We start from the raw sequence: 25,153 nt of genomic DNA on the forward strand, positions 1-25,153 counted from the left end.
GAAACTATGGTTGGAAAAAAATCAACATGTGGATAAAGCGAAGCTGAGACTAATCTAATTAACTTTACCAGGAGAAAAATCATTTGAAGTCTTTTTTCGCAAAATGGGAGTCAGATTTATTCATAGAGAATTATTTTGTTAAGATGTTTGAAAGTAGATCTTATATATATATATATATCAAAGGATATAATACCCGTTCAAGCCATATGGAAGTAGCTTTTACGAGAAATAAATCAGGGGGACCAAATTATTTGCAAGAATTTGTTCCAATATATTTTTAAATGTATTTGAACTTTTGTTTGGCCATAGAAAGTTTTATAGGGAAATTAAAGATAAACTCTTTGTATCTGGCAGTTTGCTGTTTGTTATAACTTAACCTTAAAATATCATTCATATTATAAATATCTTACTTATTTATCAATACGGAGACGCAACTTCTTTTCCTCTTCTAGCCATGCTTTATTTGTACAGTATTGTTCCTCTACTTCCCCATCTCGCAGGGAACGGCGTGGACATTTTGCGGCCGTGAGGCTCGCTTAATTTGCCTCTCTGACCTTACCCGCCTTTAATTTCAGCTCCCTAATTGGCCTCTATGTTCCGAAAACTGCGTTAACCTGGCAAAAGTAAGGTCACCATTTTAAAGCCTCGGGTAATCCGCGTCTCAATTCCAGGGCCGTGTCTTTGGTGCCGCAGAACGGCCCTGACCGCAGAGTATTCTCCATGGAACTTAGAACGAGAACGCAATTCGTGGCATCCATTTCACTCCTACAGTTTCAACGTACTCTAGAGCTGCAATGGGAGCGTTGAAACTTTTTGTGCTAGCGCCAGTTAATATTTCTCTTGCCTAAAAATTGGAAATTCTTAACTTTTCTTCAAATTTTGATGTTTTATTCTCGTTTTTAAAGGTAGTTATTATTTAAAAAATATAAAAAGACTTCTCTTTGCAATTTTGATCATCGAACTTTTAACTTACACCCATCTTATTCTAAAAAGTGTGCCAGTGATTGACTGTATGGATCTTAAGGTACGAATTACCTGCCCCATGTTTTTTTCTCATATTACATAATCGGTGCTTTCAAGGTCGCTAAGGTGTTTTTATTTTATGAATACGAGCTACGATCGTTTTTTAGTTGAAGAAATTTTGCAAAAATGGTCTTCTTTTAAGTGATGGGCTTCAAATATATTTTTACTCGGAAGAACCAATTCTTAGAGAGATTAATCATTCTAGTTATCTTTAGTTATACTAGCTATGTAATTCGTCATCTCTAATTAGCTAGCTATAAAATTTTATATACCATATTTTTGGGTAGCGAAATAAGTTTCGCGAACGAAGGAATATTATTAAGGCTATATTATTCCCATTTTACGATCTTTAAGCTCCTTTATGACGTAAAGTTATCAATTTTTAGCTGCAGAAATTGGCTTCATAGCTGCTTCTCTGTACTCCTTTTATATTCGAGTATAACATTTTATGAAAAAAATATATAACTTGGAGTCCAATCGATTTTCCACCTTAGGTTTCATAAATTTTGCCCAAGGCATAATCTCATTTTGGAAATAAAAATAACCACTTAGTCGGATATCGGATTGTATGCTGGATTGATTGACGGAAAAAGGCTGCCACTTTTTTAGAACCTCTCTCCGTGAGAATGAGAGTTTAAAAGAGGTGCGAAATTTTGGGGCACCATTTCCCACGTTCCTAAGACTCATTACATTTTACACCTCCCTAAGTCCAAGCCCTCGCCAAACGTTCCTAGCTCATTGCCTCAGTCGAGGAGACGATAGTTTCGTAGCACGTGTGACACAAGGCGGTGGATTCGCGTCAATTGGCTCTCATGTGTATTGTGTAATGACCGTATGAAAGGTTCTTGGTCACGTGCTATTTCGCTCACCACACGCCTAATTCGTCCTTTGCCTTGCTTCCTACCAAGGGACACTATCGTTCCCCTCCCTTAGCCTTGTAAACCCTATTTAATCACCTTTTGTCTCCCTTCATGGGAATGCGAAGTCCTTATCCCCGGGGTCAGCTCCAGACTCTCAGTCGCTCTGAGAAGGGAATTGTTTTTGCTGCTACTTATCACAATTCGGTCCTGTTATGATAAGGACGCGAACAATTTGGTAAACATTCTGAAGGAAAGATTAAAAGTTTTAAGCTGATATGTAACTTTGAACAAATATCTATCACTATGATCGTTTCCCCATCAGTTATTGTTCATGTTCTCTAAACCTGTACCTAAATTATTGAAAAAATTTGATTTCCGTCATTGCTTTTATTTAACTCTTATATATAAAAGTTTACATTGACAGTATTTTCGAGGTGGTCTTGATCCTTCTTCGCTTAAATGTCATTACTTTCTGTTAATCTCAATGGATATTCCATCCTGAGCTCGCACCAGCATAAAACCTTGTAGTTAAGTGGAAACGAATTGGGCGTTTCTTAAATTTATGAATTCTGTCAATTATATGTTTTCAGTTATGCATATTAGTGTGTGTCCCTTTTATTTACCTCGCCATCTTTCAGCTGTAGAGGTTAGGAAAAGACGAGGAAACGCTGATGACGGACGTCAATCAGTCATCAGTCAGTCTGAGAATCAATTCACAATTGGAGATGACTGTGTGAATGAAATTTATTTATTTATTTCACACACCACCGAAAACAGCACTGTTCGGCCTTTACATCGGGGTTGATAACATTAACAATCACAAACATCCATGCCCTGGATAAGGGTAACTTACCCAGGCGGGACTCGAACCCGCGACCTTCGGTTTGGCAGGCGAGGACTTTACCCCGCTGCCACCGAGGCCGGCAATTGAATGAATGAATGAAATTGAATGAATGTTGGCAAATGCTTTATTCTTAGTTATGTCAAGAAGCATTGACAATACAATTAGTTCGAAATAGATGTCACCATAAAAATGGGTGGAAGAATAAATTTAATATAACGTGCTATTTTGTTAATGCGCGTCAGAATTATTTACGGGTTTCTCCTTATCAATAGTAAGATCGGTCGATGTTTCTTGCCCTTAGCGGGACCGCCCGTCCTGGCTGGCAGGGCAAGGCTGGCTGTTCTTAACATTCTCGCGGGGTAACCCAAAAATATTTTTTTATGGATGCCACCCTATTTAATTAATTGTGTAATACTACAATAACATTTCCTAACTTCTCTTTGACGTAAAATATATTTTCCGGGTATTACCCGAACCCAGTTTGTTCGTGCACTTTCTCCAATCCTCCCTTCCTTACTTTATGATACCTTTCCTCTTCTATCCTCATCAAAGAGCTCAATACTTCGCTAGTAGTAGTTCACTGTTGAGCATTACAATTTCAAATTTCGTCGCTCAACGTTGACAGCGTGTACTTCGGTCAGTACCTAGATTCAAGGAAAAAGAGAATGTATGGAGTCATTTCAAGACATTTATGATTCGGCAGAAAAACTAATTTAAAACGAACGTTTTTCCCCAGTTTTCAGGGTACGTTTATAGTGTTTCGACCCTAATAATTATAGTATCACATTGTATTTGCTGATATTAATGCTTCTTCGTCAATTGGAATCATTCATCAGTACTTTATATTTTAATAAAAAGCTACAATATCGATGACTACTATCTGATGCTTAGGAACATTTATCACTGACTTGTTCCCGAACTTTGTAAAATAGTGCATAAATATGCATTAAAATTGTGTACTGTATACGTATAATAATGGCTGTCTTACATAGTGTTTTCATTCAAATATAGTCGACAATTGCGGCCCCTATTTAAGGTTATTTTTTCTGGCCACCACCCATCACCTGTTGCCCCTTATCATATAAAAAGTCCTCTATAATCCAATATCCCTCCTCTTAATAGCTCAATGTATGGGGTTGAATATGTGGAAAAATTCATATTGGGCGCAGATGTGATGCTGTTTCTTCTCGAGGCACCTCGCCATCAGACAGTCATATATTTCAAACTTCGTTGAATAATTTTCCCTCTCCAGTGAATCTTTTCTGTTTCTCTTTCTAGTTTGAGGAATGTTGGGAAAAAATGAGGGAAGAATTCCTTCGGCCAACGCATTTTCCGCCCACTCAAATTCAATCTGCCGCTGCTTTCACCCCCTCTTTTTCTCATTCCCACACCCTCCCCTCTCCCGCTGCCCCTTGAGAATTAAGGCCTTCTGCTTCACGCATGCATGGCTGCAATAATACTTTTTTCCCACTTTTTTTATCTTTCTTTAATCTATTTTCCATCAAATTTCCCATCGAGTGGTCTAACTTCATTTTTTCCTCCATTGCAACACAGTGTTTGCCTCGAAATCTGTCATAAGTTCCTTCAAAGTGACGGATGTGTCAGGTCAACATAATTTAGTTGTGAGATATTTCTCTCCTCTGAATTGCACCAGATACATTCGAGAATAATTCAAACAGTGTGCTGGGTCACAACGAAATGTTTTGGTTTTCCTTTTCTGATAAACTATTTTAAACTATGAATTTGTAACTCCTTCAAATATCCAGGCATTGATATGTTATATTTACTATATTATTTTGGTTTCAAAGTTCTTAAAACATTTTTGTGTCATGTGACCGTTGTTGTTTATATTTATGAAGCTGAAGCTTAAAATGTAATATAAATGCTATGCTTGAAATATGTCACTATGTTGGATAAGTGGTACCTCCTGAAAAACCTTATGGATCAGAAGGACCAAGTTGGTCAAAGCACAATGAGCTCGTTTGTGCCTTTTTTTATTTTTTTCGATTTTGACAGAATTCGGGGAATAGAAATACTAGCACTTTTCTGTTTCTCGATCCAACGTCTCCTACTCGAGCCACTGGGAGTAAAATATCGATCACCCTTTAGAAGAAAATTCAATGCCGTCATGCACTCTTGAATGTTGGATTACCGCTTCTCAGCTATTCATCGAGATCTCCGAGTGTGTTTCTCAGGAGTTTGCACTGTTGTGAACGATTTGTTTCCATTTTGAGCGATCCTCACTGTGCGAGTGAGTGAATATTGAAATGTGGCTGTTCTTAATTTTGACTATCCGGGCGTATCACAGCCGCACTACAAATTATATAATGATCTCCTTATGGGCATATGTTTCACATGCACGCTACCATATTGGAAATCGCTGACTAATTGAAAACCTTCTCATTAATCACTTTTGTATTATATAAGAAAATTTATCTCAGTAACTTCACAAGAAAACATAGTTGCCTGAAGAATTTCAAAATGGAAGACGCCCAAAAATCGGAATGTGAACTGGAAGACGAATGCTGTCCAAAACCCAAGAAAATTAGGTGGCGACTTTAATGTCATTATGTATAAAATTATATTTAAAACGTAAGATAAAATGGTTGGATAAAAAATATATGTTTCCACCGTAGTTACTTTCCATTTTGATTTCCTAATTCTTTCTCTAAATAGCGTTTACAGCATGAGTAAACGACACCATTTTGAACACAACTCGAGTTGCCGCAATTGTTTCTGAATAGGCATTTCTTACTCCATTCTCTTCTTCATGTTTTTGTTCCCTCTTCATGACTTCATCCCTTTTCTCTTTTTTCTTCCCTCCAGGAACTCTTTCTAAGATCCTACCTCGTATCTCTCAAAGCATCTGCGCAATATCTTTATTTCTTCTCTCCGTATCACGACCTTTACTCCCTCGCAATTTAATATAAAAAATGTCTTTGCTGGAATAAACGGGATCTGGTGGCCCCTTCTCTCCATCTCTCACAGGGCAATTCACACCTACATTCTCTTTCTTCACTTCCACCCCACATGGCACTACAAGGGCCACCTCCCACGCAATCAGAAATAAGCATGAATGATTTTTTTTCGTTGGAAGGCAACTTTTACCCTTCCCACTATTTCCTGCAACTCGCTTACTCTCACACTATTTTTAACATCCGTTATACGACTCTGGTCACAATTGGACAATGTACCTATTTGTGCTGCACCACCTGTGACCTACATTATCTTTTTATCTCTCAATCTAAGTAGGACTTCTATACAGTTTTTAGCGCGACAAATGGAATAATGGTAACATTTTCCGCTCTACATTAAAGATTTTGGGGATTGAATTACATTTTTTCCGAGGAAGTGTAGGAATGCAAGCCGAAATGCTTCATGCGATGCGTTTCATGATATATTATTACTAATTTTAATGCGTTTCCATACCACCAGCTACAGACTATCGTGGCCATTTTACATTGGGGTTCTCAAAAAATTTAACAATTACATGTGCACGATCTATCATGCTCTAGATAGGGTCCATCTATCGAAGCGGGACTCAAACCCGCGACCTGTTGTTTGGCAGGCGAAGACTTTACCCCACCGACTCTGAGGTCGGCAAAGTTTCGACGGTTGGCCTGTCCATTGTTGTTCTCCTCCAGTGCTTCCGCTGAAATCGACTTGTATCTTTCCTTTATCTATCCCCACCCCTTCACGCCTTGTTTTCTCTGCTCTCATTAATTTACCCGGAAAGTAATTCAAGAGAACTCTTTTTGTCTTCCCTCGTGGATTGAGGCAAGACAAAAAGAGCTCTCTGACATTTCAAGAGCTTTCGTGTACATAATTATAAAGGTTTAATTTTATGTTCAGGAGATAAAGATATTTATCATAAAATTAGTAACTCAGCATAAGGTTTATATCAGCATAAGCTTTCATCAAAGGTAATGAACACCTTATATAATAATTACCTATAATCGTTAGAGTTACTATATTTTTTTTTTCTTTAGTTTTGGAATGAAAAATATCTTTTTTAGGTTGGGCTTTTTTATCTACGTAGTCTTTTACATTTAGACAAAAATGAGAGTTTTAGTAAGGAACAACTATTGAAAAAAGATATCTTAAAGCTGCCTAGTTCTCGTAAGTAAAATGTATTCAACGATGTACGCATTATTTTTCAAAGAAAGAGTTCCTATTTGAGTTCCAATTGCTTACTTGTTGCTCACATTGGGTTCCAGCATTCTGTTAGCTCTTCCCACCGCAGTTAACTTAAAATTTAATGTCAACATGAATTTTTGAAGATAACATTTTATAGATACCTGCAATGCGTTTTTTTAATGACGATTAGACAAATAGAAAATGCAGTGAAGTCTTTTATGGTACCCATTTAAGCCATAATATCAGGTAACCATGGCTAGAATGTGAAAAGACATACTTATACGAAGTTATTGTTTCCCTATCAGTTGAAGAGAATCAAGCGTCAAAGGAAATGATACATTAAATTGCCAGCTTTCATGAAATTAGCGTTTACACATATCTATTCACCTTTCTCTCAAACAATTCTCTTCACACCACTTTTAAAATCCTATGTCGCACTTTATTTTTGCTCCTTGCCGTCATTCTTTGGGAAAAAGATTCATTTTTTTCTCCTTCTTCTTAGTTCTTTTGGAAAAAGACCCTCCTTCTACTTGGAAAACCTCCCTCCTACTGCACGCCTCTCTTTTCAATCATCCAAAACCTTGAACGAGATAACCCCTTCCATTCCTTCATTCTTTTGTGCTGGTGCATTATCATATCAAAAGAAGGCGCTGGAAGAGGCGGAGGATTTCGTGGAAAGAAATATTTCAGGTGAATGGGTGAAGGGATATGGATGGGATACGGGAGATGACGGGTTAATATATATTAGGTAAAATGAGGCCCTGTAAGGATTGAGGATTGTTAAGGAGGCGAAGATGATGGGTGTCAGGGAAGGTGGTGGCGTAGTGGGCTAAATTACCCTGGAGACGGGGAGTTTATATCTTGAAGATGGGCGTTGAGATATATGAAGGGCTGAATATAACAATAGCAATGATAGTAATACAGACGATAAAAAAGTATGGCTATGGACTTTGTCGAACGAGTGTAGAAATCTGTTTTAATCATTCGTGAAAAATAAAATATCCCTTTGTGATTGGGGAAAGAAAAAATATCCATTGTGTATTTAGGTATATGGAGGCCGGCAAAGAATGAATAGCCAACTTTAGAAAAGAAAACTTCGGCCATCGATTCTAGTTTTGAATAAATTAATGTTTTTATACGTTTAAGACTAATTAACTCTCAAAGTCTCGACGAATGATGATCTTCGAGTGCCTGTAGATTAGAAAATGCCCTTATAAAGCCATGAAAATGGCAATTTATATATCAAAGATTAAGAAAATAACTACAATTAGGAAAATTTTAAGGGAAAATGGAATACGTGCTACGTAAATTGGGTCAAACCCACATACGAAAGAGGTTCTTTTTTTCGATATACGATTGATTTTTTTGATAAGATTGATGAGATAGACATAACCAATGTTCTTAACACTATTAATTCAGCACTTATAATTACCTTATTCTCAGCTACAAGGAATCGTTATTGAAAACAAACTAAAATCGATCAGTACAGATCACCTATGGCATGGAGACTTTATATATATTCTTAGAGAAGAGGTAATTTTATTTAAACTTACACGATTTTTTCTCTTGCTTAGTACCTGAAGCAATTTATATATTTTCTAAGTGTATAATTGATTTTTTCTGAAAATTACAAATCTATCAGCTGATATTGAAGCCCCATTACCAAGAGAAGAAAGTTGTACCAGTGACAAAAGTAAGCTTCACTTGTCTATGCCTGCGGATTAATTAGAGCTTCAGAAAATAGTGCTATGGGCGGTGTCCCGTGCCATGAAAAAGTGAGTGACTTGAATGACAGATGGTGAAGGCGGTAGTAGAAAAAAATATCGCGAGATGGCTGTCTTATGGCAGGCGAGGAAGGTTGGATTTTGGAGATATCATAAAATTTCGCGACGTCGACCGTTCCACTTCTAGCGCATGCAAAATATACATCTCCTTAGGCGCCAAACTCATATGCCGTGTCTCTCAAAATTTTGCTTGGAGATGATTAATTCATCAGAGTGAAACGGGCAGAGTAAATGTTTTGCCCTAAAAGCGAACAGCGTGCTTCCTTAAAAAAAATTGGGCACTTCTAGCCAATTTTAGGAAAAATGTTTCTGTCATAAAATAAGCATCTATTTGCCAACCAGAATTATTGTCATTCAATTGGCATCATTTGAACATTTTACATTTGACCATGCGGTGTGTTAATAAATTGGAGATGAACATACAAGAGAAATGTATGCAATTTGAAATTTTGTTGACGAAATATATAATAACATTTGATGATTTACTTCGAAATTCTCCCAATGATAATTCCGGTTCTAGATCGCGATTGAAAATCATTATCTTAAAATATTGAACTTTATTTTTCACAAAATCTTACTTTCTCTGTTTCCAATTTATTTGTCCAAAAAGTATGATAAATGCAATCCATGTTACTTCATATTGCTATGCACCTCGGTCATTGTAGCTGATGATCTATTGTTGTAAAAATAGGGGATTGTTATATAGGGAGTGAAAAAGAGAAAACATTAAAAATTTATTATTGCGCATCAATTTATAATGTTCTATTCATAAATTTAATTTAAATAGTAGCATTTCCTCGATAATTCTTATGCATTTCAAAATACGACTATCAAAAATTCGTAGGTTTAAAGGTATACCCTAACTGTATCCTTCCGCATTTCAACAATCACAAATGGAATGATGTATGTGAGGTTTGAAGGTCTAATTAGAACGACCGATTACTGATCTTTGATCTCCTTTGACTAGTCTATCGCCGAAAATCATCACCTTTTCAATGATTTCTTTTCACGCCTTACTCTTACCCTTTGTTTGCTCATAATCTTTCTGGTTGGACTAGGGTATTATCATTCCGCCAGTTTTGTCTGATGGTCTTCAAATTTAGCATTTGCCACGTATTTTTTATTCTTGTCAATACTAGGCATGGACGGAAGCGCTGCGACAGTTATAGCATAATAAATGAGGCACTAATCTAAGTTAGGCATGGGTACCTCCTTCGCTTAGGCACAGACGAGTATGGGCGATAAATTCAACTAGCGGCTTGACGAGGTAGCATACTATATCATAACTTAGGAGGTGAATATTTATCGCAACAATTTGACAAGACAAGAAAATAGTGTCCTTTCTCTAGTGAAAATCTCTCTACCTATCTCAAAACTCTAGCAATATCTGCTCTACCGACACGTTATGGGCGGCGAAGCAAATGAGGCATACATTCCTAAACAAGAGAAGTACCCAATGTAAAATATTTCATCTTTAGATTCAGAGCTTTAGTCCACATGAAGTATTGCCTATAAAATAAAATATGTGATGCATTTTATATATGTTGGTCATCGTACAATAACTGGAAAAATGTAAGTTCCCTACTATAACCTCCATTAGTCCGCACTTTTACTCTATATCCTTATGCTCTTAGAGGCACCGCCGGGAACACCCAGGAGCTTGTTAAAGCTACTATTCTACCCAATTCAAAAATCCACAAAGCGAAAAATACCGTTTTTTATGGAGGACGAAAGAAATATGTGCCAATAAGTCTCGCTTGCAGAATGTTTCGGATTTTTTTGTTGTACTCTAGTGTTAAGGAAGAGAAACAGCGTTCGTAAGTTAATTTGGCGAAGGAATATATTCACGTGGTGGGGTTGTGGAGGAAGCGTGGCATAAAGCGATGGGAGGGGGTTGGAAATGAGTGCAGTGCAGTGAGAAGAAATAGCATGGGAGGAACATGATATTTTTTTAAGGAAGCTTATGCGGGCGCAAAGCGTGCTTCAGCTGTATGCCAATTCCTGACGTGTTAATTTAAGTGTATCTCATCGAATCACGGCAAATGATGAAATTTTTGCGGTTACATAACAAGGAATTGCTAAATCCAGTCTGAATTTTTGCTCTGGCTCTTGTGGCACTACTTAACTAAGCCGAAAAAAGTTAATCACTTGTCATTCAGTCTTGCAAAATATAGCAGTGAATGAGGTTGGAAAGGTTAAATAGGTTTTATTATAGGTTGTATTCGATGTTTGGGGGATAAACCTCCCCACAGAGCTCAGATAAATTATAACATTTATTTTTATTACTTAATTGGATAAACATTACTCAGATAATAGTGTTAGGATTAATAAAATATCCCTCAAAAAGCCGTAAAACTCACCATTTTGAACCTTCTACCTAAAACTATTCTGGGGGAGGGCACCCTCACTAATACTAAAGATGTCTAAAAGTCTTATCATAAAGTAGTCTGAATTCATGTGTTTTTATTCATAAATTTATTCTGCACCATTTATAAACATTAATATATCATTTAAATATGCGCAACCCGGGTGGACCGTAAAGCCACCGGCTATTGCCGTAAAATCTATAAACATAGGATATTAAGAGAATCAACCTTCTGAGAGATTTTGCGATACTCAACTAAAATAGATACGAATTTTCTAGTTGTGATTTTGACTGACATGGCACTCCTTTTGGTGATATTCATACCCAATAGTTAGTCATTGTTACGCAATCAAATGCTCCTAGAAATTGAGAGCACTACCAGCTACCTCGGATGCAATCGAGGGAGGCTTGCATAGACTTTATGCGTGTTCTTGAGGCTTTCATGGCCAATCTGGGTGTGTGAATAGGGACTCGAGCCGAGCGGTATCCCTCCAATTGTTTGCGTGCTCAGTGAACGCGTTGGCATTGAAACGCATCCGAAGGGGTCACGGCGAGAGGCTTCCGTACAACACCCCTCTGGTGCTCACTGGCTGTGCCCTGCGTGGCTCAATGACCTCATGTGCCCTTGGCTTTCGATCTGTGGATGCAAGTAGAATGCAGGGAATGAGGAGTTAGTATGGTTTCTTTAAGGGTTGAGAAAAATGAATGATCGGAAGAATTTACAATTGGAAAAAGAAAATGTGACCATATCATAATTACCAAGAAGAGTAGATGTCATATGAGGGGGTTATAAACCAATGGCTGCAAGTGATATTTTTTGTAAACTGAGGTACGTACAGAAATAAGGTGCAGATATAAATGAGATCAACAAGATATTAATTAGTTCTCTGGATTCTCCTCTCGATACCAGAACAAGAGACTCTTCTGTATACCTTGACCGCCAAGTTTTTGTATATTTATTCTTTCAATTTCTGTACTTATCTCTGTTTAGAAAAAATCACTTGTATCCTTTGGTATCTCACCTCCTCATATGTGTAATTTCAAACAGGACAGAAAGACACGAACTGCCTGTCCACAATGTGCGAGAAATATATACCAGGAAAATTCATAAATCTTATGCAATCAGTGATCATTCAGGAAATATAGATGAACTTGATGACCCTTAATCGAGTCCACCTCAATATGTTTGTTGTATGAAACCTTTCTTCTTTTCAGTGCTCACAATAATAACAATTTTCTAAACTTCTCTCGTGATGGTACGAACTATAGGGTAATTAGGAATAAGCTTAGCTCTTGGCAGGTTTACACATATGCTCCACCCTTTAGATAATTGGCTTAATATCTGTTTCAGAGATAAGTATGTAGAGATAGAATATTTGATCAGATAGCTTTTCCTTCCAGGCATCAGGGGAATTAAATTCAATTTTCTACACATTAAGCTGTAGAAATGAACTATGTCATTGCTTTTTATCATATGACAGTTATAAAAAGTTTCAATTCCGCTGTAAACGTTAAGAAAAACATTCATGTCTTATACCAAAAAATTCGTTCACGTGGTTCTGAGTAATTTTGGAATTATTGGAGTGGAATAATTTCATCTATTTGAAGATCATTTTTTTTTCCTCAGCTGCATTTTCAGCCTTACAAAATGTGCAATACTACGTTTTTCTGCTAACCTTTGCACTCAAAGTATGGTTCCAGAAAAGAGACTTCACTGTGTAACAAAATGATTGAAAATGTATGCCATGATAGCCACCACTGATTGAATCCCAGTAACTTAAATTAATGTCAATACTTCATAGCTTCAATGTTATACAAGGAAGTATTCATTCAAAGTTATGCACATATTTAATGTCGAACAACCGGTATTGTAATTTTTGGGAACATTTAGTTAAATCCGGCTCTTTGAAATCAAATTTTTATAGAGATAAATTTTGAATTACATTGCATGGTTTTTTTTCTAGTAGAAAAAGACGTTGTTAATCCGCAGTTAATAAAGTCCTATTTTAATTCCGCATGTCATTCACCTGTCGTAAGGGAGCTAAATGGGAGCTAATTTGATGAATAATTTGTGGTTGTCAAGTATAAATTTCTGTGCTTATATTATGTTTATAGAATTGATCATAACAGTAAGTCAGCTACTTCCCCAGTCCAAATGATACATTATTAAGAATTCCGATTATTAAGTTATCAATGGTTAACAATATCTCTTTTTAAACAGAAATTGTGACTTTTGTGAAGTTTTTAAACTCCAATTTCAACTCCATTTATCATCAACCTCTCATCATGAGTCAAAAAGGTGGGCGTGAGGTAGTTTTGATTTATCACCGAGTCCATTCTCTGAATTTGAATCTTTTTTGCGCCTACGATCAGCGATTATGATCAAAGGACGGAAACGATTCCTCCACCCCCCACTCCACCCTCATTTCCTCTCCAACATGCATGGCTTTCCCTCCTCAGTCTCTCCTCTTGAAAAAGAGCGCATATTCCAGTTAGAATTTTTTTAAGGATTAGAATGGGAACAGAATGAAAATAAAATACTAAGAGATTTAAAAAAAATCAAAGCTTTATTATAAATGAGTGTAGAAATGAATGTAGACGTACCTGATGGGTGAGTAATAATTGACACGCTATATTAATATCTAAACCTTATCGACGCCAAAGCTTTGTACTCCAAGTGATGAAAAGCTATTTTACCACGTTTTATTATACTCGTTTTTTGATTTTCCTTCCGAGAAAAATCTTGCCGCTCAAATTTTGACCACTTCCTGATTAACTAGAGAGCTGAAATTTTCATGATAGCTCAGAACTGGATGACAATGAAATGTTCTGAGATTATTAAATTTATAATTGCTGAAAAATATGTATAAGATTTGTCTCCTAGCGAAAGCGACTGTAATCTCACATGCACATTTTTCCGAAGTTTTCTTCTCTAACTTATTGTACTTTCTCACCAATTAAATCATATTTGAAATTTACAATAATTTGAGGGGCCGCAGGCAGTTTTTATTACTTATTAGTTCAAATGATGCTGTTTTTGTTAAAAGCTTGTTTTTATCTTTTTTTTATTTTCCATTTTAGTGTCGAATCACGCAATCCATGGAACCAAAGCTGTTAAAGAAATTTCTGCCGAAATATTTTTAACTTGCACCATATATTGAGAAAAAACTTTTTTCGACATAAAAATTTAATTAATTAGAGCCCAGTAGAAGAAAATTTTAAATGTCTGATTATTAATCATTGTACTATCATCAAAAGAAAACAAGTGTGTAATTTAAAGCTTATCTAACGATGGGAATTGAGTTAAAAATCATTTACAAAATTTTATCGAGGATACAGGCATACAGAAATATATAGAACACTGTGACTACGGCTTTTAAGGTGCCGTATGACACAAAAATGCAGACTATTTTTCTTGTAAATAGGCTTGAAATTGAATGTGATGAACGGGAAGTGTTACCTCGTTTAATTTTTTATATTTTTTTTGGAATCGTTAGGTAATTTATTTAACGTGGTCAGTCGTTGACGAAGGCTCCTTGTTAAGCGACCCACATCGTAGAAGGTTGTGAATTGTGTAATGTACTTATGAATCGTATTCATTCGGTAAATATGGATGACTTATACAAGTATATAGTTGAAGCCTAAAAATTACTAGTGGTTCCGAGCGTGTGGAAAGAGATTGAGCGAAAAAATAATATACGGCGTTAAAAAGCTCTCTCACACTTATTTCGGAAACGTTGACCTGAGATAGGAACGAATGACAATAAAAAGAAGAAAGTGAGGGAAAGATGATAAGTTCCTTCTTGTGGCGATACCTTTCTTTGTATTCTCTCTCGTTTTATTTTTTCGACGATTACTGAGGAGAGTTATTGCATGAGACGTAGAGTGAGTGGAATGGGTGTTCTTGGAGAAATGGGACACTCTGAAAAATCGCTGAGGACGTCCTCGCGTTGGTAGGCAAGAGAGAGCGGTGAAAGATGACCGTTGGGCGACAGGCGATGATCGCTTGGGAGCGCGTGAATGAGCTGCTCTTTATCGGGGTCTTGAGGGTATTGGTGTGGAATGGGACGCATGAAATATGGTAGCTCTGTGGATTAGAGATCAGGATCCATTGCGTGTTTCGGCTGTGTGATGGAAATAGGGTTACTTGAGATGAGTAGATATCCATGGTACATCAAAGTACCAAATGACAATTTTTCTGATTCTACATGCAGACTTTACCCCTGAAGAATATTTTACGTAATAATTGATGAACATATAAAGCCTGTTTTAAATTGTGACGACAAATTTATGTTTGAATAACATTTCTGTACGTTTGACCATTTATCCGCTTTTAGCTTAAAATTTTTACATGTATTTGACAAAGGTAAAAAACTGGATTTTGTAGAAATTTTTGAAATAGGTGTATATTCGAAGTTGTTGGGGAATGTCTTGTCAATGAGGTGGTACCAACGATGATCTCACCTTTCCTTAACGTAATAGTCCCTCCTCCCTTGATACCATTTCCGATGACCCTGAATAGACACCCCGCAAATGAGTACCCAACCTCAATCCCTCCCCTATTCTTGCTTTTATGTTATACCCCACCTACACCTACCCTCGATATTAATACCAGGATTGCTGCTCCTTAGCTTAGACAGCTCTTGATAATGATGCGTAAGCTTTGAAACCGGTCAAGAAAGAATAAAAAAGGGTGAAAAAATACTACTGCTATTCCAACTATCCATGGACTTCCACAAAGTCAACTCGTCAGCAATCAGTTTGACAAATATAGGATATTTGCCAGGAGGTGGCTAATGGCCAGCACGCAATACCCTACAAGTGAACTTCACGGTTATGAAATAATTATAGCATTAAGTAGCACATTTTTATTTGTGCAGGACGTGTAATGTCGCAACAAAAATACACCGCTCCGTGCAAAACATGAATACTATTACGCAAATAATGATACAGTAAGCTAACTAGTGTAAACCGATTAATTTAATGGAGTCTCTCAAGGTTTTATTCATGTTTGCTTTCAGACAGGCATGGTTTTATTGTGTCCATTAATTTTTTACGGATTTTTTTAAAATTTATGTTTATTTGAACATGCGGGTGCATGCGGTGAACCTATTGCATGGTGCGTGTTGGTGATTGGTTACCACCTGGCGAACACCTAGAGGTGGCTCGCAGGGATGTGTATGTTGATGCAGATTGGCATTGTTTCCGCCATTGGACACAAACTCATTAAATGCAAAATTCCACAAAGAATAAAAGTTTAGTATTTACGCAAGTAAATGGAGAAGCGAGTGGTTAAATACTTTTAGCTATACATTTATTTTATGAAATATAATTGATCATTTCAGCCTAAACCGTGTGAAACCTTTCCACAACGAACAATGAAAGAATAAAATTTGTTAGGTTCACCAAAGCGTTTGAAAAAGCATGACCTTGGTAGAATAACATAGTTAAATTGTCTGGCGAATCTATCATGCATGTATCTCATATAAAGTTTGGTGCGACAGATAGATGTACTTAGTATCACACTGTACTTGACATAAAAACAAAATTCATGCATAAGTGGAGCACCTGGAAATGTAACTATGTTATAAAACCCGGCTCGTGCATTTTCAAATATATTAGAGAACCTATCCAAAGTTATTCTTTCATTTTCTATCACATTATGAAGGAGTTTATCCTAAGCTTCTCTTACGTGGCAGCATAAATCAGTCTCCTCAATTGCTATCGAAGATAAGAATTCAGGGAAGTGTTTGAGAGAGTAGACCGATAGGATTAGGAGAACCTGGGAGGATAGTGTATATAAAAGGTCGGAAGGTGACGTCGGGGTGAAAAAAGAGCAAAGGTCCCTGCGCACACTATCACGCACGTTATCATTTTTCTTCCTCCTCCGCCCTCCCAACCCTTCTTCCCATTGGAGCACTTTGCGGGTGCACCCTTCCTCAACCCCTTCTCCCCCATACTCTTTCCCATCGCAGAATTTTCCTCTCGCAGACACACACAAGCACACCGCCTATCCGTTAAAGGAAGAACTCCCTCCGGCTATTATGTCCGCCACATCGGCGGCTCCTCGAGATAGTTCAGCCGTAGAGAGGGGAGGGAAAATGATAGGAAATGGAGAATGCGTGTGTTTGGGTTGGTTTTACGTTGAGAATATTTTACCTAAAATTTGTGTTGGCATTCATAGATTCTTATTTCATATTGATTTATTGGGAAATAGATATTATTGTTAAGGGATGGAATATAGCAGTTTTTATACGAAATTAAAATTTTTCCAATGTATTTTTCGATAATTTCTGTGGTTATATGAACTAAAAGTACGCATTTAGAGTGGATATTTCATGCTATACTTAAAAAACTGCGTGTCACGGCTTAAAAAAGAAATGAATGTATAAATAGTACAGCCATTACCTACGTTATTTTGCCTCGACGAAATAATTAATCCTTCCGTCTTCTTGAATGATGTCACTATATTCCATGATTCAGTATCTATGGAAACCTCTAAACCAACCCTTAACCTTTTGTGTAAAATGAAATTCAATCCAGTAGTTTTAGATCCTCATTCCCATTTCGATCCCAAACTTTTACTCTTTTTATAAAATGCATTCGATTTCAACCGTTTGCTTGAAAACCGACGTAGTTGAAGAGCGTCTTAATTCCTAAATTAGGAGATCAGCTTCAGTGCTCTACCAAAACCTTCCCTTTTCATGCTTTGAACTTATTTTTCGATACATAAGGCTTCTGTGTAGAGATAAGGTAGAGAGATTATCAGCGGAAGGCGGATAGGAAGTGAAATAACTGACTAGGATGAGGAAAACGTAGTGAGGCGCAAAAATCGTTTGATGATTGTACGGGGCAGTGTGGGAATATAGTGTAGTTGATATAAAAGCTAGAAATTCATTTTCATAGCTAATGAATTTACAATGGGAAGACATTGAATTGGGACGTTTAGACGTCAAAGTAGAAGCTTAAGCGGACGACTTTCCTCTGTTGGTCTTTGAGATTGAAGGTCCGGAGATGTGTGCGAGGGGTGAAAAGGAAAAAAAATGAGCTCTATAGATGAGAAAAGAATGGCTGCGGGGAGATGAAGGTTAGGAGAGTCTGAAAGGAGAGATCCCCGAAGAGGAGCAAATTTTGACGAGGGCGACTGCACGTGAGAAAAAGGAGGAGAGGCTTGGGATTGGGGATTGATATAAGGAAGAGCGGAATGGAATGGGAGCGAGTCTCCTTAGAGGATTGGTGGGGGTTATGCGACCAAACCCTTAGGGCTATGAATCTCGCGGTTCCTAAAAGAAGTAGGATGGGGTGCGGTTGTGAAAAAAATTGTATTGAGGAAAGAGAAGGGTGGTGTTTAAAGCAAAGGTAAGCAATAAAGGAAACGGATAAATGTACGTGGGAGTTGAGATGGAGAGGAAGAGTTTTCAGACGGAAAAATGCAAAATAGAGTTATAAATATTGAAATAAACGCTTGCAATATTCCAAGATTATAAAATTTGTTCACAACCTATTTTTCTTGAAATTAATGTACTAACTTCAACTTTAAAGATGATTTAGTAGCAACGGAACTTAGGTTGGGAATAAAATATAAAATCGTGGAAAATTAAAAAAAATTTGTTTTAATTTCAATATGGAAACATTACAATCTACTTAAACTTCGGATTTTATAAAGTTAGAAAGAATGAATGATGGGGAGCAATTTTTTAATTTCCAAATTCAACATTTCCAATTTAGAGAGTTTTTTTAGGCTCCATCTGATGGAATTCAAACGCGTACGTTAGTTAAAAAGTTACTGGAAAATTTCCCCTGAGTACTTTGATTTTCCTTGCTTGAACCAATTTAAATACATTTCATTAACTAAAGGTCACCTGTATGGGATTCGGTCGTTTAAGGAAAACTAAAGGATTTGTGGAAAATTGCTGGTAAATTCTACTTTACTAATATTTCCCATTTTGTTTCTCTCACGGTGCAGTAATGAGTAGTGCCTGAGAGAAATGTGGGTGAGGAAGGGAACGTAAATGTCTCAAAGGCGAGAGAAGGGTTGGAGGATGATTTTTGGGGAAATAGAGACGGCAAAACGAGGGAAAGGCACGGCTTTTGGCCATATCTCTAACCCCCGTTAGGGTCCAGCAACGACAAGTGGGGATGATAAAAGAAAGCGGTTTCGGTTGAAGAGCGGTGTGCTGCGGGGGGGATGTTGAAAACAAATGAGGATGAGAGAGAGTTAAGAGCTGAGGCAGAACTGTTGGTTGGCACGGCACGTTGGTTCGACATGTTGCGACCTGTGGATTAGGTGGAACCAAAAATTTCCATCTATGGATAATTGAATTGTTTTGTAGTTGATATAAAAGCTAGAAATTCATTTTCATTAGGGGTCCTCCCAAGACGGCACAGAATCCTCCGTATCTAATTCGTATGCAGATAGTATCCATTGACTACTGCTCCGTCGCTTTTTGTCAATGGATACTATCTGCATACAAATTAGATACGGAGGATTCTGTGCCGTCTGGGTTAGTGTAAGATACCATTGCCCTTGTGTAATAGTTATAGTTATTCTGGAAGCTGAATGAAGTACGCTTAAAACTTTACAACGCGCATTTCGTAGTATATTTTTCATCTTTTTTTTGTAGGCCCAATAACATTACAAAAGAGGATCCTCAAGTCGACCTTAAAATGTGCTTTCAACCACCGCGCATTTAAATGGGTCTACAAAATTTGCCACTCTCGTCACTGACGGATAAATTGATCCAAATTTCAGGGGAAATGGGGTATAATTAGTTTTTTTAACTGAAATTTATATGCATGTTGATGTGAGGTATCAATTTCATAAATTTCAATGCTATTACTCGCAATAACTAATATAATGCTGAAAAATATTGGAAAACAGTGTATCACATTGCACTCATCACCACGGACATTTGTGAAAGCCAATTAAAATTCGACCGAAGTGGCAACAGAAATCAGCCTTCTATAAGATGGAATTGAGCTTCCTATATGCAGTCCCTTTCGTTAGGACTGACCGAAAATGAAGAGAAAAATAACATGAGCGTAATGTAGGATTAAGAAGTAAATACCGAAATAGGCATTGATGTGGATAAGAAAAACAACTCAGCTCAATGGCAATGCCTCGTATACGACCGTTCGCTGCTAGATCTACTAAAAATGATGGAGCTGAATTTGAGCTATTTTTTTTCTACCAACGCCTTAAAGATTCAAAGTCAATTTTTCATCGCGTCCTGAATTTCAATTTACTGCATTTTTTCTATAAACTAGCCCTAGGTCTAAAATCAGCTCAGATAGAGGGAAGGGAGAAATATTGAGGGAGATAAGGCATTGAATGGTGTAGAATGGAGGCATTTTCTTAACATTTTTTTCTCCGCCCGGTTTTGGACGAGGGCGTTTTGAATGTTTCCTTGCCTGAGGACGGGAAGCGGTCATGAAGGGGACACATGTGACATCAAGTGGAGTGGATCCAAGAGGGTTGGACGAGTGCCTCAGAGGTTGTGGAGCTTGGGAATTTTGAATGCGACGTGAAAAAGAAGCACATCACGGTTGCCATACTCGAGTATGTGTACCGGCATCAATAGACTTAGCTATCAAAGGAGCTCCAAATCCCTTTGGCGTATTAGTTTATACGGTTTTCTTATGTTGAGAAAGTTGATTCTGAAGCCTTTATGTATATACCAGGATATGGATATCGTCACATGCGGTAGGATTTCCGTACAAAGAAGAGCCCTGGCTTAGATACAACTGCTGCTTTGGATACATAGGTTTTTCAAATGTTTGTCTGTGAAAGAAACCGACTCTGTATTTTTTGACAGTAAGAGAGACACATGTAAAGGCTTAATTTAAAGAATAAATAAATATCATTGACTCTGAATTGGCACCAAGGAATTTAGGATATGATGAGAGAAAAGAGCATGAGAATGTGACAATAAACAAGTATTTCTGCGGACCTGAATAGGCCTAGCCATCAATTACTTTCCAAACTGTTTGGTGTAAGCTGCGAAGTGTGGTGCATTTGACTAATTGAAAATAAACTAGTGGTTATACTATTTTATAGATATTTGCATTGAAATTATGAATACTCATGTGAGAAAATAATGCTTGAATATCGAGGTTTAAGCTGTAAGACACCCATCTGCTTCATTGCAATCAATAATGGGTTGTAAATATAGATAAACAGCGTTTCGGAGTTGTATTCATGCATCCTTAGCTACCATCATCTTTTACGGAAAAGAATTAGAATGCGCTTAAAAACAAAACAATTTGAAATAGTTTTGTTCATAGATATTTGATTCTCAATCTGACCAGCGCATTCCTATTCTCTGAATTATCAGGTGGCGTGGATCCACATAGACCGTCAGATGATCCTGACTATCCACAGGCACGTGATTGCCCGGTTGCCGAGGTTCAGCGTCTCCTACGACAATCAGAAGACGTGGTTGCTACACGTGACTGCAGTGCAGCAGGAGGACAGGGGTTACTACATGTGTCAAGTCAACACCAATCCCATGATCAGCCAAGTGGGATACCTACAGGTCGTCGGTAAGTACATTTGCTCATGTACTCGATCGCAATGACCCATAAAATTTATGAGGTTCGCACTCAAAGGTTATTTTATCTCAGTAAATTATTGTGGGCTAGCTAAATATCTAAAATGTCTTTATAAAGTCACTCGCAAGTACACAAAAGTTACGAAAATGCTGTATATATTTTGCGATATATCGCTTTCCTTAATTGAAATCTATGAATATGAAAATTAACCTGTAATTGCATTTAAAGGTTGTGCATAACGATGATCAAAGAAAGGGTGATTAAATGTTAAATTCTAGTATTTTCTGATATATTTGATGAATGAATGTTTCTCCGTTTTTTTCTGACAATGGGTGAATAGTGCAACGTTTTTGTTATTCAACTTGTTTAAAACCTACAAGACCTCAGGGTTCTCATTTAATTACTGATATAATATATTTTTCGTGAAAATAAGAAATATTCCTATACTTAGCATTCTACCCGGTATTGAAAATAACCCAAGAAATCATTCTACAAGTTTTTATCCCGATGTGACGTTAATATTTAACGCCTGCAAGAGTTAAGAAGGTTAAAAGCTTTCTTTTTGCGAACGTATCACTTTTGCAGATCTAGATAACTAAAATGGATGTGTTACTTTCTCGTCGAATTCACGCCTCGAATTTTGGATTTTCTTTCCGTGGAGAAGGTTGTCGCACTTAAAGAGATAAAGGATTGAGTGACGTCGGACAAGTAGCGGCCACTCGACCGGAGAGAACATGGCAGGGACGAACAGGGGAGGTCTAAATGGAGGATTCCGGTTGGGAAAGTGGCAGATTGATTCTTCGATAGGCCTCTCCTAAGACGGAGCTAGGGGTGCGAAGGAGGAGAGGAGAAAGAGCACCCAGCTCAGACCTTGGCCTATCACCACTATCCCTGGTCTTCCCCTTTCGCCCTCCTAGTGCCATTTCACAGATAATTTGACTCAACCAAAATAGGTGTTCGCTCACCGCATCCCGTCCTGCAATCTACCATGCGCTCATCATGTCGGCCTTACACCTCAACCAAGTAGTTTCACATCCAATAGCCTTTGATGACCTTGCGACTCTTGCTATAGGTAGACTGAACAGTTACATGGACTTTAGGACGACATTTGGTCCCATTTTTTGAGAAGTCATATTCTTTAATTGGTTTCTTAAATTTCACGTAGTTGCTTGTGTATTTTAACTAAGTATTTTGAATTTTTATTTAAGTATTGCAATAATTCTCTTACTAGATTGAATTTAATGGAGAAATTACCTTTAAGGTATTTAATTAATCATCAACGGATCAGAACTTGTACAATTCGACAGAAATATTGAGAAACTGGTGCATATTTGCTTCAAATAGATTTTTCATTCGGTATTTTTGAAACTTATTATTTTTCTCTTGCTAACATACATCAAGCATTTCCTATCTTTTAGAAATATTCTATCTGTATATTTGTACACTTAAAATAACTTTTAAAGGCTGTAGTTATGATGAAAGTTACTCCAAGATATTTTCTATGTTCTAAAATTGATAATATATGAAAGCAATTTTGTTCCATCCACCTCTTGAACTTCGCAGTTCTAAAATACATATTCACTTTCATCTCATAAATTAAATTTTTATTAATATGTCATTGCGTATTCATGGTCACGGAGTACGTTTTTCATAACTATTTTACGGATTTATAAAATGGAATAAACATGCCATCAAATGAGTGATGCTAAATATCATGAAAAAAATTGTCTTTCTATGGAAAAGAGCAGCTTTCCTTTGATGTGAGATACGTGAGGAATATTTTATTGCAATATTTTCCACTTCGATAGCCAACTTTACCGTTTAGCGTATAGATCATAACTTTTTCTACTTTTTTATGTGTTTCTACTGATCCGACTTGTCGAAAAAAAACGAGATGGAAAACGTTAGCGATATGAATGCTCAAAGAGCCGAAAAAAAAGCCGGGAAAGGTTAAACGGGAGTGTTGGAGTAAAAAGGTGAAATGTTGTATGTGTGGAGCTCAGCTCTGGCGAAGTAGATTTCCGAGACGGATTCGTCGGAGTGTTGGGAAAAAATATGTGAGATGGATATATAGCGATAGGGAAGTCCGAAGGAAAGAAAGGAAATGGTAGGGAAAGGAAGAAGATAAAAAAGAAGAGAAGATGGATGGGGAAGTGGAAGGAAGGCCAACAGGAAATGACTGAAAGATTTAAAGGCTTAATTTTATTTCAATAATATGTGATTGAAGAATTAAAGTATCGCAGATTTGTCATTGTAAATGAAAAAATACGTCTTCCCCCAATTGTCTTAGGCTCTGCTTTGTGGAAGTTCATTTAAATAATGAAATGAAAAAAAAACAGTTTTATTCTACCACCGCATTTAAAGGTGTGATTAGTTTGGACGCAGCGGCGTCATAATCAGATTACAGTATCTGATGATGATGCCGCTTGTAAGAAGTCATACTTTTATTTTATTTATTTTTATTTATTTTAATAAAGAGATACGCATACAGCAATACTGCCAATTTAAAGTGCACTTATTACAACAAATATTAAATAATTACAGAATAATTATTTGATTACAAATTTAAATAGAATACAAAAGAAAAACAAACATTTATCCGGCTATCTAGTCATTTATGCGATAAATATGTTAATGCCCGATGAGTAAAATTTTTACGTGTCAGACCAAACGGATCAATATCACCGGGTTGAGTATTTATTAAAAGGGAAAGCGTATGGAAAAGTGAGCGCTTAATTACAGATAGCGTGGGTGTAGGAATGTGGAGAAAGAAGTAGATCGGGTGTGGCGGGAAGGTACTCCAATGTTGAGGAAGGAAACAATGTCAGGACTGTCGAAGTGGGAGTTATGGGTATTATAAATGAATTTGATGTCTGATTGAAGTCGGAGAAGGGGTAGACTAGGGACGGATAAAGAGGATAAAACTGCACTAGTAGGTGTCTCGCGGAGATTTGGGTTTCTAAATTTTACAATTTTTCCAAAAAAAGTTGTAACACTGTTAAGGGTGGCAAGATTAGTGGGGGCAGACATTGACCAAATTGGGCAGCAATAGTCGATCACCGATCACATCAACTATGGTTGAGAAGTAGGATTGGAGTGCCTTAGTGCTGGAGATATCCGTGAACCGGTAGAGTAGTCCTAAGAGTGACAAGGCTTTAGATTTGATCGCATGAATGTGTTCAGAGAACAGACGTTTTTGGTCCACAACAATTCCAATATCTTTCATGGATGACACACGATTAAGAGGCAAGGAGTTAATTGCATAATCAAAAAGGATAGGAGTTTTCTTAGCAGATATTGTCATTGTGGTGCACTTTTTAAAGTTCAATTGCAGCCTCCAGAGAATGCACCACTCTGTGGTCTTTTTTACGGCATCCTGTATCATATTACAGTCTGCGAGATTATTTATCTTTTTAAATAGTTTGCAGTCATCAGCATAGAGTAATGTATTGACTTGGGAAGAACGTACAATGGGGGCAAGGTCATCAATAAATAGGTTGAAGAGGTAAGGTCCAAGAACGCTACCTTGAGGCACTCCGGAGGTAACGTTAGACCAGGAAGATGAGATACCAGCGAGTATTACTCTAAA

The 25,153-nt window shown here is 37.2% G+C and overlaps 1 protein-coding gene across 2 annotated transcripts in view; it reads left to right on the forward strand.

Annotated features, from left to right (window-relative positions):
* LOC124165664 (lachesin-like) overlaps nt 1–25,153 on the forward strand; it is a 450,658-nt gene that overhangs the window by 267,383 nt on the left and 158,122 nt on the right. For both annotated transcript variants that reach the window (XM_046543144.1, XM_046543145.1), the window contains exon 3: nt 21,348–21,555. In XM_046543144.1, the coding sequence (XP_046399100.1) occupies nt 21,348–21,555 (208 nt within the window). The remainder of the gene's footprint in view (nt 1–21,347; nt 21,556–25,153) is intronic.

This window comes from Ischnura elegans, chromosome 9 (assembly GCF_921293095.1).
Source record: "Ischnura elegans chromosome 9, ioIscEleg1.1, whole genome shotgun sequence".
Taxonomy (NCBI): Eukaryota; Metazoa; Arthropoda; class Insecta; order Odonata; family Coenagrionidae; genus Ischnura; species Ischnura elegans.